The 16,227-nt window shown below is 42.4% G+C and overlaps 1 protein-coding gene across 3 annotated transcripts in view; it reads left to right on the forward strand.

Annotated features, from left to right (window-relative positions):
- Positions 1–16,227, forward strand: part of TTC12 (tetratricopeptide repeat domain 12) — a 75,438-nt gene that overhangs the window by 53,303 nt on the left and 5,908 nt on the right. For 2 of the 3 annotated variants that reach the window (XM_006111239.4, XM_075909442.1), the window contains exons 11-20: positions 983–1,052; positions 2,339–2,427; positions 4,078–4,246; positions 7,613–7,705; positions 8,199–8,262; positions 11,413–11,547; positions 11,961–12,065; positions 12,924–12,992; positions 13,779–13,880; positions 15,352–15,451. In XM_006111239.4, the coding sequence (XP_006111301.2) occupies positions 983–1,052; positions 2,339–2,427; positions 4,078–4,246; positions 7,613–7,705; positions 8,199–8,262; positions 11,413–11,547; positions 11,961–12,065; positions 12,924–12,992; positions 13,779–13,880; positions 15,352–15,451 (996 nt within the window). The remainder of the gene's footprint in view (positions 1–982; positions 1,053–2,338; positions 2,428–4,077; positions 4,247–7,612; positions 7,706–8,198; positions 8,263–11,412; positions 11,548–11,960; positions 12,066–12,923; positions 12,993–13,778; positions 13,881–15,351; positions 15,452–16,227) is intronic. The other variant, XM_075909443.1, reaches the window with a different exon arrangement.

Consider the following 16,227-nt stretch of genomic DNA (forward strand, 5'->3'; position numbering starts at 1 on the left):
TAATCAAGTAAACCTATTCAGTATTCAGCATGGACTTTCTTTTTAAACTGGTCACCATTGATCAGTTCACTAGGATAGTGAATTAATCATTGTTAAGAAATGATCAGATAAATCACCAGAATTTTGCCTTTGGAAGAGTACATTGAATTTGAAAGACTTTTTAAATGGGCTTCAAATGGAATGCTAAACCCAAAGCCACTCACATTTTGGGCAGATATACACATCTATTTAAACTCATTTCTACTTAAGTTCTGAATTCAGGTGTTTCGGTTGCACATGTTGATAACATTGCTAAAATCTACAGCAAAGAGTACAGGTACTTGGGTATCATTAATTGTGGCAGAACTGGTCTTAAGAAGATAAGTAAAGGGGGAGCTAATTTTTGCTATTTAATTTTAAAGCATACTGTAATGGAACTGTCCAACTTGCTCCGGATGAGAATCTAGCCCTTTAAATGTACATTGTTTTTCTAGTGTTACTGACTTAAAACTGAATAGCATCCAGTATGTGAGAGATCTTCTCGGAATTGTATTCTGCTTTGAGAGACGCCTGTGCTCATTTGGGCTTTTCCTACTCTCTCTCCTCCAATCCTATGTGGACTCTCGTGTTGATGTGAATCCTTTTTCAGCTGTTCAGTTTAAAAATGTTTACAGATTAAATGAACTGGTTTGCCAAGCCTGTTTGGTGTTTAAATCTTTCTGACTCTTTGCAAAACTCTTTAAATTGAGTCAATTATTCTGCACCATTACAGACAGGAATCAGAGTGCATCTACTTTAACTTAAGTGCTGTTTTTGCTCCAAATACAGTGTAGAGGATTTTCTATTTTTTATGATGCAAATGTGTTTAATTTTTTCAAAAGCTGTTGAATCAGTGACCTTGTCACTTAACACTGTGTTTCCAGAGAACAGGAGTGTGCCTTCATGATGATATATTGGTCAGATGGATTGCTGGCCTGATGTAGTTATCTCTGATTTGTTTCAGGCACTGAACAAACTTTATTTAGAACAAACAATGGATTCAGTATCATCAATGACAACAAGGTCATAAGACGGTAAGGCATCTCCTAAGAACAGTGGGGCATTGCAACATGAGGAAATGAAAAGATATTTAAAAAAAAAATCACCTCTTCTGAAAGTCAGATGAAATGATCAAAGATGATGTGATAGCATTTTAACATCTGATGATACTGACTTCTATATGACCTTTAGAAAAATAATGCTCTTTTGGATGTGGCAAGCAAAATACTTGTTGTGCTTCCGCTCCAGTCCTTAATCTTCTGGATACTTCTGTAGGGTTAGTCCTTTTAGATCCTCTGTGAAGCTGCAAAGATGAGAGCAGGTTTGTAAAACTTAACATAAACAAATCTCAGATGCAGCAACTCAGTTACTTAATGCACTGAGAGCAAAATCCTTAGTTGGGGTAAATTGATGCAGCTGCACCAAGGCTGAAAGAGCTATGCTGACTTAGACCAGTTTGGGGATATGGCTGCATAGATCCCTAATGCAAGCTGCAAAACTGTTTCTGGGCACCCATGTCAGCCCTATACTTGAGGGAAAGGCTCATCCAAGATTTATACTTTCTGCTTCTTATTAGTTGTTTCTTCTTGACTGCTTGTTGTATTGTACTGTACTGTACTAGTCAAGCAATGGTGACCTTATTTGACTTTAAGCCCTTCTGCTATTTAATCTCCCTCTTTGATGAAAGGTAATATGCTGTGCATGAGAGCAAAGCCATTTGTTTAGTACTGAAATCTGTTTATAAAAATTATTTGGGGAACGAGATGATTGATTCATGGATGGTATATTTGAGAAGGGCTCAGTTAGGTGTTGGCTGCAACATGTTACACAAAAGATATGTCAACCAGAAATGTTTGTTTCCTTGAGATGGGTCCATCACAGAGAGATTTGAGGTGGTCTCAGGATGCTGAAATGGTGGGGGGTGATGCATTAGGATTCCAAATAAGGTTGCATCATGGTGATCCCTTCAGAGTCTATCCATGTCACTCTGTCAGCCACTGGTGGTTGCTTGAGGCGTGAAGCAGTCTGTCCCCTTATCCACTTGAGTGTGTGGCTTCTCAGTGATCCCAGCTCTCACTGATCCATAGGGATGAGCTCAGAATTCAGTCTCAACAGGGGTCCAAAGCCAGTGGCAAAGAGTCTGACTGGGAACTGGAACCAGCATTCCTAAACATGTTTATCAAAATAGCCAGTTTTGGAACTTGGCAACTACAAAGAAAATCCTGGGGCAAATCCTCAGGTAGAGAAGTCCTTGGGGTTTCTCTAACTTCACATTTTCCTCTTTCCTTTGCTGTTTTGTAGATAAATATTTTCATTGCAGGGGCCTCTCTGTAGCAAAGAAAAACACTGCTGAAGTGGAATTGTCCCTTTCTCTTCTCATCCTCTGGCAAGCAGTCTGTAATGGGAATGGTAAGTCTGTGTAATCAGCATTAATCATTGTTAATGTACTATTAATATGGTCCTGACCATGTTTGAAATTATTGTTTTCAATTAACATCTCTCCCCAGAGTACTTGAGTCTAGACCTTGCAGCACACTGCAGATTTACAGGTCAGATGCAACCGCTATAGGCATAGCGCTTGTAGTATGTATAATTCTGGCTCTGGATCCCCAAGGCAATGAAATTATTACTCATTTTAATGGATGGCTTAAAGCTATTGAAGTGGCTGAAGTGGGCTCCAGTCCTGTGAACATCATTTGGTCTTGGGTTAATGTCTTGCACCATTACTACCTAAATATCAGGAGCTAATTCTTCCCTTTCTGCTGGAATGTCTAGCTTTGGTTAGCTAATGTCAGAAGTGGTGTGTAGTAAGAAGGGCTTATAACCAGCCCCTCCTAGGAATGCACAAACGTGTACCTCAACAAATAAAGTGAGTGTAGAACAGCAAGGAGGAGACACTTGCTGTTTATTCACTTAAGTATTCTGATGTCTGGAGCAAATTTGAGCCTTCGTGGTGTTTTCCAGTGTGTTTTTAACCTATTTCAGCCTAACTGTTAAAACAGAGGGCTGGATACTTAGATGGTGTAAATCAACAGAGAGGGCTTTGTGTAACCTTGTCTACATGTATATTCACATCCCTAGTAGCTACTTAAGTTAAAATTGTGGCTCTTTGTGTCTGACTGTGGATGTTTTGCCTTGAACTCTGTCCATTCTCCAAATGCTGCAGTTTTCATTCCACTTTATTATGGTATGAAGGGCCCTTTGAGAGATGCAAACACATGGTTTGGTATTTTCATATCTGTTCTGGTAAAATAGGAAGCCAGAGTGTATGTGATTGTGCAAGCAAAATTTTGCTCTCTTGCCATGGAAGTTTCGTGTAGGTACCAAGAGTGGTAGCAAAATATTGGTGGTGAGATTCCATGTGCATTTTCCCTGTGGAATAGTATTCCCTGTGGAATAGTATTTAACTCATGGAAAGAACTTTTATTATTATAATTTTTGCCTATGCTCTTTTTGTCAGTTGAGGTGCTTTTTATTACCCAATTACAGCAATGTGAGGCTGAATGCCATATAGGTGCCCCTGTAGAATGATGAAGCACACCCTGTTAGCACCCCAAGAATCTACACTCACTGGCACAGTGTAATGGGTGTGTACCAGGGCTTTCTACCCTGTGATTCTAGAGAGGTTGTGGTGGGCAAAAAGAGAATAGCAAGGTAAGAGATAGTATACCTTGCAAATGACACAAAAGGAAAATATTTAAGAATTGCAGCCAAAATGTGTGTTGATTTACACCCATGTGACCCAACTGATGTCCAAGAGGTTGAACTGGTGCAAATAACAACAGATTGTGAAGATTGCATGTATATGCTAAAGCCAGCTGCTCGGTCCATTTTGGAGTCTTAGTAACGGATGGAAGGCAATATCCTAGGCTTGTCTTTCCCTGAAGCAATACCATATGAAATGAATTCTCCTGTATGCCAGTCATGTTGAGTAATGGCCGTACAGCGGATGAAGTAAAGATGCTAATCCATTTGAACGATTTTCTACAGGTTCCAATTTAATTGCTGTACAAGGATTTTATGGCACAAGATGTACAACACAGACATTTTCTTTTTCAGAGGAGAATCAGCGATTGCTGTTAACTCACCCTGATGTGAATGTGCAGCTTCCCATGCTGCTATCATCTTATGTGCCTGAGATTCAGAAGGAGAGCTTGGCACTGCTGTCTTTGTACTCTCAGACTGAGAATGGAAGAAATCTGCTGGTCAGGCACCAGAACCTAACCACGTACGGTATTCTGCTAGAATCCATGAACAGTTGTATGCTTGCAGTCCGCAACTGACGGTTAACATACATCAAGGAACTCACGCTGAGTGAGCCTTGTCACTTGAGAAGTTGAAATTTATGGCCCAAATGAACTAGATTAGAATTACAGGATTCCTGGACAAAATTTCCGGCACCATTATCTGCAAGTTATCCAAGCCCGGGGGGAGCACTTCAGTATCCAAGGGGAAATAAAGTCCAGCTCAAAAAGTGTCTTGATGCTAAATTCTCCTTACGGGTGGACTTTCTGTGGTTCACCCAGCAGATGTCAGGCATAGGGGTGATGATGCCTTTCCAAGCCAATCAGTATAATTAAAAGTGGCACCCGAGATGACCCATCATGTGCCCTTTCACCCCATGGCCACCACTGTTCAAAACAGGGCTCTGATACTGGCTCCCATAGTTAGATTGGATGCTAATTCCCTGAGGTTGCAGAGAATTTTGACCTGAAAACAGGAATGTCTTCTGTAGCACAGAATGTCTCATGAATGTGAACGTAGCTCAGGAAAACAGGAGCTGAAAGTCAGTTCCCTCTGATGGCCATTTTGTGACCTCTGTCAAATGAATATGGTAGTGGCATCCCACTTCCTATGTTCTTGTTCATATGACAGAAACCACTAATATGGGTGGTAATAATCGGCACAGTTGATGTCTACCTCAACTTTGGAGGCCGGAGACTGACTGGGCCAGTGATACTTACCTCTACTCTTCCCTAAAGGTGCCCCTCGATCGGGTGAGGTACAGTGCAAGGGAAGCGTGTCTAGGTATCTTAGGTACTTTTGTGATCTGAGCACCTCACAGTTTTTAATGCATTTATCTTCCCTGCACGCTTGTGAGGCAATTGCCCCGTTACAGATGAAAAACTGAGGCATAGAAACACCAAATATCTTGCCTGAGGTTACCCAGGAAGTCTATGGTTGAGCAGCAGATTTAAACCCAGGTCGCTTGAGTCTGATGCCCTCTGGCTAGTGACCTACCCACAGGAAAACAGAGGGCTTAAGGTACTTTTCACAGGTGCTAAGTTCACAAACCTACACCTAATAATGTCTTGGATTCCCCCAATTCATGCCTGATTTCTTCAGCTTGTCATCAGAACTATCCCTGGAAAGTTTCTGAAGTAACAGCACCAGCTAAACAAAAACACTAAACCAAAGGGAGCAACAATGGTGAGTAGGGATGTTAAAAAGCAGTTAATCAGGTACTACTACAGCTATAAAGAGATATACCTATCTCATAGAGCTGGAAGGGACCTTGAGAGGTCATCAAGTCCAGTCCCCTTCCCTCATGACAGGACCAAGTACCATCCTTGACAGACTTACCCCAGATTCCTAAATGGCCCCCTCAAAGGTTGAGCTCACAACCCTGGGTTTAGCAGGCTAATACTCAAACCACTGAGCTATCCCTCCCTGCAAACAGCTTAGTGGTTACATGCTGCAGGCTCTGCAGAATAAAGCTTATACTGCAGTGCCTACAGTGCAGCAGGCTCCTCAGGAGTGGGGCCAACAGCCAGTTCATGCAAGGACTGGTTCCTGATTGCCAGTCCCATTCCCAGGCAGCCAGGTGCACTGTGGGCTCTGCAAGATAAGCTTTATAATGCAGAGACCGCAGTGCAGTGCGGCAGCTGGCTCCCCAGGAGCCAGTGCATGCTGGAAGCCAGTTTTTAAGCCAGCTTGTGCACTGCCTTCTGCCCTGCTCCTGGGGAGCCAGCTGCTGTTCCACTCTGTGCTGCACTATATCAGAGGCAGCAGTGCGGGGCAGTGGTCAGCTCCCTAGGAGCTAGTGTGCACAAGGAGCTGGCTTTTAAGTTGGCTCCCAGCCCCCTCACAGGAGCCGGTTGCCACCCCGTGCTGCTAGGTTTGATACAGAGTTAGCAGCATGGGGTGGCAGTCAGATCCCTGAGAGTGGGGCTGGGAGCCAATGTGTTATTGTTAGAGTAACCGATAATCTCATGCTTATCAGTTAACCGTTTAAATGGTTACACATTTACAGCCCTAATGGTGAGAAGAAGACCATGCAGCATGTTTCAACTTACAATATTTAGGAGTATGAGGAAAGCCATCCTAACTTTCTGCAGTTCATTTTCACAACTGAATAAAAAAGGGCTTATTACTGGAACTGTTTAGATAACCTCAGGGCACTTCTTATGCAGTGTGACTTAATTACCTTCCCTAAGGTGACAGTCAAATATGTGTACTTGAGAGCTTATGAAATTGTCTTTGAATGTCTTCGAGTTTCAAGCCGAGTCTCTCATCATCCAATAACTGAAATTTGTGATTATTCAGAGGATTGCAATGACTCACTGAATGGAGAAAGAAACCACAGTCTGTTATCTCTCATGGTGTCAAGTATCAGAGGGGTAGCCGTGTTAGTCTGAATCTGCAAAAGCGACGAGGAGTCCTGTGGCACCTTATAGACTACACTTCAGTTAGTCTATAAGGTGCCACAGGACTCCTCGTCGCTTCTGTTATCTCTGTGCTACTGTAGCATCATCTACTTCTGCAATTGAACAGGGCACACATTTTAATGGGCTGGTTTCAATGAAATAGTTGGATATAATTGATGAGCAGAGAAGATTAAACAGATGCACATACTTTAGTAAAGAATGCACAACATTGATCTGGAGGCATTTGTAATCAAAAGGAAGGTTAAAGAGATGACCTATGTCTGAAGGAAAGTTTGGTTGCTTTTATTTATTAATAATGTCAGTTAATTTCATTATGGTCTAAAATACTGTGACAAATCCTTGTGTCTACTTTTGAAGAGAGTCTGGGCATGATTGTCGGAAAAGTCAGGTGTGCAAAATGCACATGTGATGCTTATTCTCATAGGGGTTGTGTATCCACAACTGCAGCTGAAGGAACAGAACTGAAAGTTCGTGGGGCGTTGGTCATTTGTAGATTTAAACCAATGGAGATGATGGATTCTCTGTAACTCAAAGTCTTTAAATCAGGATGTGAGGACTTCAGTAATGCTGTCAGAGGTTAGGGGTCTGTTACAGGAGTGGGTGGGTGAGGTTCTGTGGCCTGCCATATTGGGGAGGCCTGTCCAGATGATCATGATGGTCTCCTCTGACTTTAAGGTCTATGAGTCTAAGTGACTAAGCTTTAATCTTTTGAAAACTTTATACCAGATTCTCAGCTGTGTAAATTAGCTTGGCTTCCTTGATTTTATGGTGCTATACTGATTAAAATCAACTGAGGATTTGGTCCTAAATTCCACTAGAGGTCTATGGGACTTAGGCTCCTAAATCAGTTAGATGTTCTTGTAAATGTTACTTGGGTGCATATTTGTATAATCTCTCTGATTTGAACATTATTCATTTTCTTACAGGTGGCTGCAGATTCTGATTGAATTTGTCAGTGTTATGGATGACAGGGCTAGTTGTGCCATGAACCTGCTATCTAACTTAATCAAGGAGGAAAAGTAACTAGTACTTCATTTTTTTTTTACAGTTGTGAAGTTCATTTGATTAGCCCCAGAATACACAATGCTAAGTCAGGAAACAACAATTTGTGGAGCTGCATATAGAACATTGTTTTCATGTATCCGATGGACCAAAAGAACCATTTCATGCTTGTACTACTTCATAAGAGGCCTCAGCAAAAATGGAAGGATTTTTGCATCTTGAATTTTTTATGAAACAATAACCTGAGATTTGTCACTCACACCAGGACCACTCCATTGGATTTGCACAAGTTTAGCTTAGGGCAGACTTCTTAATTCTTACTAAATAAGGAAATTGTTATGCAAAATTAAAACAGAATATTGGGAAAATCCAGGGTGTTTGTTTTTGTTTAAAATTGCATTAATAATTTTTAGAATTTGAGCCAGCCTTTTGGTTACTACGAGGTGCATTTTTCTCTAGGTTAATTTTGTCTTAATCCACAACTGTTGACATGTATTGCTTTGTCAACAGGTTCAAAATCCAGTGTCGAATCAAACTTTCAACAAGTGTATTGCCTCTGTTCACACAGTTGTTGGTAAGAAAGAACATAGATTTTCCATATTTTGCACGAAAAGTGATGTTTGCATAATTTCTGTTCTGTTAGGGTATGTCTACACTACAGCGCTATTTTGAATTAACTTAATTCGAAATAGTTAATTTGAATTAAGCTAATTCAAAATAATGCATCTATACACAAAAACTATTTCGAAATGTGCTATTTTGAAATAGCAAAATGCTGTCCACACTGAGTGGACCCTGAACTGAAGTTAAGCCTGCCGGAACCAGTGCCAGCAGGGCATCAGGTTAGGACTTAGTGTGTGGGACTGCTGCCTGAGGTTAACTGAGCTCCATGCTTAAAGGGACCCTATCCCCAACCTGGACAGACAGTTCTCAGAGTTCTCTGCTTGCTTGTCTACCTCGATGAGGGACAGCAAAGCAGTCCTGTCTTGGAGTGCCCTGAGTGCCCAGACTCGGGACACCACAGCACTCGGCCACATGGAGCCAGAGCTGCCCCTGGGCACGCCAGTGTGTCTCGTGGGGTCGTTACCATCAACCTGGCTGCACTTGCTGCAGGCTGCCATCCGGAGGCTCCATCGTGGAGCTGTCAGGATCCAGGAGGCCCTGAGGGAAGAGCATCCACCCCGAGGAGCCATCAGAGCCTCCCTGGTCCTCCCCACTGGGGGCTCATGCCCCATTTCTCCCTCACGTCCTTCCACTTACCCCTCCCTAGCTCCCCTTCCTGATGTCAAATAAAAAACACGTATGTTCAAAAATAGAAACTGGGTTTATTGAACAAAACTGGGGGAGGAGGGGATGAACCTCTGGGGAGACTGGGAAAAGGAGGTGGGAGAGGGGAAGAGAGAGGGTGGGAGAGGAGAGGGGGAAACCTGGGAGGAGGGAACTTGAAGGGGGAAGCAAGGGGAAGAAGGGAGAGGGGAAGCTCAGGGCTCAGAGTTGGGGGTCTCCCCGGACCAACTTGACTTTCATGCTAACCTGCTCCTGGGTTCGCATGTGGCCTTTGGTGGCCAGGCTGGCAGCTATCCTGCCATAGACAGCCTTGTTCCTTCATCTAGTGTGGAGATCATGGATATTGGGGGCATCCCCCCCAAACCTGAATAAGGTCCATGATTTCCACCCTGGATCAGGAAGGCGCCTGCCTTCTCCAGCCCCTGTCAGGCTCCTGGGAGCTGGCAGACTGCTCCTGGGGAGCAGTGGAGGGCTGGCTGCCAGTGGCTTGCTGGCTCATGTTTTGGGGCCACTGGGTAAGGGGCCCCGGTAGCCACTGTTGGCTCTGGGCTGGCAGGCTTGGAGCTGCCATAGGCACTGTGGCCAGGGTCTACCCCTTAAATGGCTCTGGGGCTAGGGGAGAGGAGATTAAGTTTCATTTTTTTTTTTTTTTTTTACAGTTGTGAAGTTCATTTGATTAGCCCCAGTGTGGCCAACAGGGCTCCCTGGGAAGGGCTGGAGGCCCCTTATTTCGAATTAAGTGTCTACACAGCACTTAATTCAAAATAGCTATTTCGAATTTGGCGTTACTCCTCGTAGAATAAGGTTTACCAAATTCGAATTAAGTGCTCCGCTATTTCGAATTAATTTTGAAATAGCGGTTTGCATGTATAGATGCTATTTAAGTTAATTTTAAATAACAGCTGTTATTTCAAATTAACTTTGCAGTGTAGACATACCCTTAGTTCCTTTTAGCTTTGGGGCTGATTGTTCATAGCTGAAATTTACATGACTGTTCAGTTCTAGGAATGTAAGAATTGCTGTGTTGAATCATCTTGGGATCCTACCATCCCAGTAGCTGCATGAAATGCCACAACTGCTTGCTGAAGGGCAACCTGCCCCAAGGGAAAGTTTTCTCCCCAATAGAGAGAGGTTGTTTTATGCTCTGAAGCAAGAGAGCAATTTTACAAAACTCCTGAGATGAAATCCTGGTTCTAATGAAGCCAGTAGCAAAATTTCCATTGACTTCAGTAGGGCCAAACTTTCACCCCATGTAGGTTCTCCCCATCTTCTCCTCCTACAATGCCCATTCTTCTTGTGACTTTGGATACACTTGTCACTAACTAGTTCACTCTGTCCCAGATGCAATCATGCCATCGACTGATTTTATTTTACTTGTTTTTTATTTAAGGAGTTTTGGATATGAAGACAGTTTTAGGTCATGAATTAAATGAGTATGGTGGTTTGATCTTTTCTTCAACCATCATTTATTCACATTTCCAATCCATAGTCTTTTGCAGTACCAGTGATTGGCCTCTTGTTGGAATAGCAGGAATTGGTGCAGGATAGGCATGTGTTGCAATAGACAAAAATGGATATAATGAGAAGAAAAATCTCTTCTCTTTCTTCACTGTTTGAAATGAGTGACAAGAAATTGGCAGGATAGCTGGAATTCATCTGTTTTTTGTTTTTCCTTTGAAATTGTAACAACTGTCACTATGCCTGGATCTGTCCTGCTATTTTAGCAGGACCTTGTGGGGGTATGGAGTTTTCTCATTTTGAGGTCAGGGGGCAGAGACACAATTACTAATTCCACACTGGTATACATTTTCAAAACAATAAGCAGGGATCTAGCTCTGTAGCTCCAGTCAAGGTAACTTGCCAAGTATGTTGCGCCTTTGGGTACGTCTAAACTACATGCCTCTGTCGGCAGAGGCATGTAGATTTGTTTTTTTGGCAAAGGCAAATGAAGCCGCGATTTAAATGATCGCGGCTTCATTTACATTTACATGGCTCGCACGCTAGTCTGGACCTTCCCCCTGTCGACATCAAAGCCCTTTGTCGGCAGCCCCGGTAAACCTCATTCCATGAGGAATAACGGGGCTGCCGACAAAGGGCTTTGATGTCGGCAGGGGAACGTCCAGACTAGCGCGTGAGCCGACAAACAGCTGATCAGCTGTTTGTCGGCTCAGCGCGGCAACCATGTAAATGTAAATGAAGCCGCGATCATTTAAATCACGGCTTCATTTGCCTTTGCCTATGTGTCTAATCTACATGCCTCTGCCGACAGAGGCATGTAGTCTAGACACAGCCAGAGTGATGTATATGAGAGGAGTAATTACAGAGTTCCTGTTTTCACAGCTAAAGCAACAAGAATAACAAAGGTGCAGCCTGCAATTCATTATTGTTTCATCACTGGTGTCCTGAATATTCTTTCTTTCACCTTTGGTTTTTCAAGAAAACTGCCAAACAGGTGAACCAACCAGCCCTTGCCCAGTGCATTGGCATCATGGGGGACCTATGTGCTGATGTAATCATCCGACTGCAGATGGCTGAAAACCAAGAATGCTGGCAGGCCTTTCTAAAGCTTGTGGTAATTAACATAATGAATACTACTAGATCAGTGGCTCCCTACCTTTTCCAGCATACTGGACCCCTTTTCAATCTATTACAATTTTACGGACTCCCGCGCCCCCCAACAATATAGCTGTGCCTGCAATCTGCACACCCCTCAGCCTGCTCCGCTTCCCGAGGTGAAAGCAGCGCAGGCTGAGGGACTTGCTTGCTGCTGGCACGGAGCCTCTCAGCTCCCAACTTTCCACAGACCCCTGCAGTACAGTCGGACCACACCTTGGGAACCACTGTACTAGGTCAACAGCATGTTCAGAAAAGATCTCAGAGCCTCTGACAATCACTGATCAGTAGGCAGATGAGTTGGGCTGAGGACATATGTAGTTTTGCACCTGTTCATTTTGAGTCACATGCTGTCTGTTCTTCTCTGTGCAGGATGACTGTTGCTCCACTGGCAATTCAGCAGGGTACCAAGAGTGTTTGTTCACAGTGCTGGGCCTGATAATGAACTTATCCCTCGAATCAAATTTGGTCATTCAGGTATGGCATATGAGGCGTACTCACCTTCTGAAGCAGATTTCTGGTTGTTTTACCACTTACCTGGAGCCTCCAAGGTGCAGGAAGTTGCAGACCCTTTCTCTCTCATAACTGTGTATGGTTCTTATCCAGGGCTTATTGAAGTTAATTTTTGCAATCACGGAGCATTCAAATAGTCTAGGAGGCTGGAAGAGCTGCTTTGTTTATCCCACAGGTGGACACTGAGAACCTCTCCATCTGCGTTGGGAAGTAAATTTAATTACACTGCTACAGATCAGGCATATCTGCTACAAATGGCTGTTATATATCAAGCCTGCCAGTGAACCGGGGCAGGGGTCCTTCAGGAGCTAGCTCTCCATCAGTTGACATTCTGTCCTACCAAGGCACTTAGTCTCTAATCATTTTACAGAGAGGGAAAATTGGGCAATACAAAGAGAACTCTGGAATCTTTGAATACTTTTTTTTTAAACAAACATTTAGTGTCTTTTTAATATTCTGTGGCACAGAAAGTGCAGTGTAAAGTTCCTCTCACAACCTGATCAGTGAAATCTGAACGATCCTATTAATTCTCCACTAAGGAAGCATTGTATTCCATTTCATGACCTTAACTATATTGCCTGAGTGCAAGTCTGAGGCCTGATCCAAAGCTCATTGAAGCCAAAACTACCCATGCCTATAAGGATCAAGGGGGGAGATTTTCACCTGCACAATTGGCAATTACATGCCTAACTGCCATTTGTGCCTATGGAAATCTCCCTTGAAAGCTTCCCTGCCATGTGATTGCCTTCTTAATGCCATTTCTAATTTAAACTTGATTGTGACCCTTTAGATCTGAATTCCTAATGCTGTTTATTGTTTCAGGAGCATGCTGTGGATGTTAGCAGGAAGTGTTTGTTTCTACTTGGCAGTAAAGATGGAAGGATTGTGACAGTAAGTGGAACCTGTGAGCTAAGAGAAGATTGTGTAACCAGTCTTCCCACACTAAGTTAGCACGTTCAAGCCTTGAATTTACTGCTGAATTGTGTAGGCCAACCTATCACACTCATGTAGATTTATCTCTGTAGCTCCAATCAACCTGCACAACCAGGTAACCTGCACAACCAGGATCAAAGTCATAAAGATCCTAAACCCATGATTTTATTACAATATATTATTGCTCTAGAACACAAATAGAACTTAATTTTCTGCCTTGCTGTATTTTTGATAATAAGCAGTCTTATGGCACTTCAGAAACTAACAAATATATCATGAGCTTTCGTGGGTAAAACCCACTTCATCAGATGAGATGCTTATTTTGATGTCAAAGGCTCTGTCTTCTGTGAATAGAACAACTTTTCAGGGATTTTTTTAACAGTATGTTATCACAAGGATGGTTTTAGCTGTTAAAATTCTTCCAGAGATAGGGAAATTAATCCAGAAGCAAAGCACCAACTGAAGACTGGGTGTCTTCTGTTTCAACTGTCATGCTTGAACCAGTCGATTGTACCCCCATTCATATGTGTGTATAACTCCCATTAATGTCAGCTCTTCCAAGGCAAACTGGTAGGAGCTTATGAAGTTTCAGCCAGAAATCATCTCTCTTCTGACAAAACTAATATGAACCATACTGATACATATTTTTCTTGCCTCTTTAATTGCTACTTTGGTCTTACCCAGCCACCTACACAAACAAAGGGCATGTTAATCATTGCCTTTTTCTTTTTTCTTTTTATTAAGAGAGCCATTGGAGTTCTAAGTCACATCTTGCCAGCAAGCTCAATGGCAGTAGAAGAGGCAGTGAAGGGAGGTGTGGTGAAGAGACTGCTTAGATTTTTGAAGGTAATTTACTTAACTTATTCCACTTCATACCTCTCCCACAGATTCTGGGGTTTCCCCTGGGAGGGAAGAAATCATACCCTGTTATATTTATTGCATGTTCTCTTTTCTGTTTCTTGACCAACACTTGTAAAAATGTGTAGTATACACAGAGGAAACTTACAGGACTGACTGAAAATGGTTTATTGCTTTTTATAAATATTACATCTGGTATAAATCAGATGGGTTTATATCACTCATAAAAGTGTCCTTACCCAGTGCCCAAAGTTTCAAAGATAAAATAAAATATTTGCAAGTCTGTAAAGCCACTGACCAGTCTCCCTTCAAATCCTTTCCTAAGACTCACTGCTGTGATGCTTCCAGCAGACCAATGCCAGCTAAGAAGGTTTAGGCAGGTAGAGAACAAACACACAATGCTGCCTTCTCCTTTTCCATGTTTCACCCATCTGTTGTTTGTTGTCTTTAACTACAGCCCCAATTCTGTAACTGTGTCCATGTGGGCAGATGCTAGTGCTCATCAGTAGCCCCACTTTGGTCGGGGGGGCTCTCAGCAAACACGGAAATCCACTGATGCAGATCCTAACATAGAGAGCTTGGATGAGAGCCCATGAAAGTAAACAGGAACTTTTCCATTGACTCCTAAATGAATGCCAGAACAAGCCAGGGGTAATAATTTTAATGTGTCTGTATAGCATCTAGTAGATCAGAACCATGACTGTTTGGGACTCAAGATGCTATTGTAATACAAATAATAAGTGACATGGAAAAGTACACCAGGTCCTGCTGTTGTCATGGTAATGAAAGAATTAATTCTCAATTTTGAAATGAATCCAATACCAGAGCTTTGGCTTTACACTCATACCTGTGTGTTCTGTGCAGGGAGAAGGATGGCTTTTGCCACTTTAGTTTCTGTAGTCTTAGATATCAGATAACATGCCCCGTGTGCACGTGCTTAGAGCTCTTAATTTCAAATGTTATTTGCAAAACAAACCAAACCAAAAAATATCCATTGGGCTGGTGACTCAATGGGAGATACGTTAGCTTTTCATCTCTGAAGTGATTTAAGATTGCAGTGCTCACAGAGTAGAGAGAACCAATGAATTTCATACATGGAAGTATAAAGAAAGACCTTTGCTGGGTAGTAAATCTAGCTCTTTGATGGATTTATTTGCTTATCAGCTATTCTTTTATGACAATGCTCCTTTAATATAAATTTGCATAGCAGATTTATTCCTGTGGGTGTACATAGCCCTACTAAAGGTCAGATTATTATAGCATGAAGGTTTGAATCACTGAAAATCCATGTCTGTGCATAGTTATGAGCTGGTGGGTTTAAAGAGCGATGGAGATTATAAATTATCAGCACTTCCTAAAAAGGTCTCTCAATTTGTGTACTTGTGAAGTTCTTTCTATTCTTGCAAAAGTTGTGTGAACTAAATTATATATGTATTGTTATATCCTAATTGAAATCCAGGCTGGTGGACAGATCACTTCCAGTTATGCTATAAAGACCCTTGCTGTGTGTACTCGAAGCAACAGCCAGGCTCGAGAGGAGGTGGTGAAGTCAGATAAAAGTAAGTGACAATTTTATTAGCCAAAGATTGAATGCAGAGGTTTATTCCAAGGTTGCCATCACAGAAGCCCTCTTTCTTCTAGAATGGAGGTGAGCATTAATTCTGTTTGAACTCCCACAAGGATACCAGCATGTTTACAGAACAATGCGTCATTTCACTTCCTGGCTTAATGCTTCATTCTTCTTCCAGCCGTGTGCAAGTGGAAATGTATCCGAACATAGGATATGTAGGCTGCACTTCGCTGAGTAAAATGGCTTGATCTGTAGATCTCCAGACTTGGAGAAATACATTGAACTATGTTTCTCTGGAAGGAAACCAGTCAGTAGTTTATTAGAAAAGGTTAAAAAAATAGGTTCCAATTTCCCATTGAGAGTAGCTGAAGAAAGTTATTTACAACCATCAAAATGGTCTCACTTTTAGAGGTGGTATGCAGCTCCAGTTCCCTTGGACAGCAAGTTTGGAAGGCTGGCCTAAGTGAAATAACAGAGGGAGTGTCACCATCAAACGTTTCCTTTGTATTGTCACCTTTAGGTATTTCTGAGTTATCAGCACTTGAATATGTAGCTTGTGGTTGCATGCAGCACCACTGTTCAGAACATTTTAAAACCTAGCTTTAGTTAGTCCACCCCAGTCTACAGAAACTGTGTTGTGCTTAGATGGTTGAACCCGGCCAGCACCTTTTGGATCACTTGGTCCAATGGCCTATGTCATTACTGGACTCTGTGGAAATGTGTCTCTACTATTCCTGAAGATTGCCATTGTTGTAGTTGAGCTTC

The sequence above is a fragment of the Pelodiscus sinensis genome, chromosome 26 (assembly GCF_049634645.1).
Source record: "Pelodiscus sinensis isolate JC-2024 chromosome 26, ASM4963464v1, whole genome shotgun sequence".
Lineage (NCBI taxonomy): Eukaryota > Metazoa > Chordata > Testudines > Trionychidae > Pelodiscus > Pelodiscus sinensis.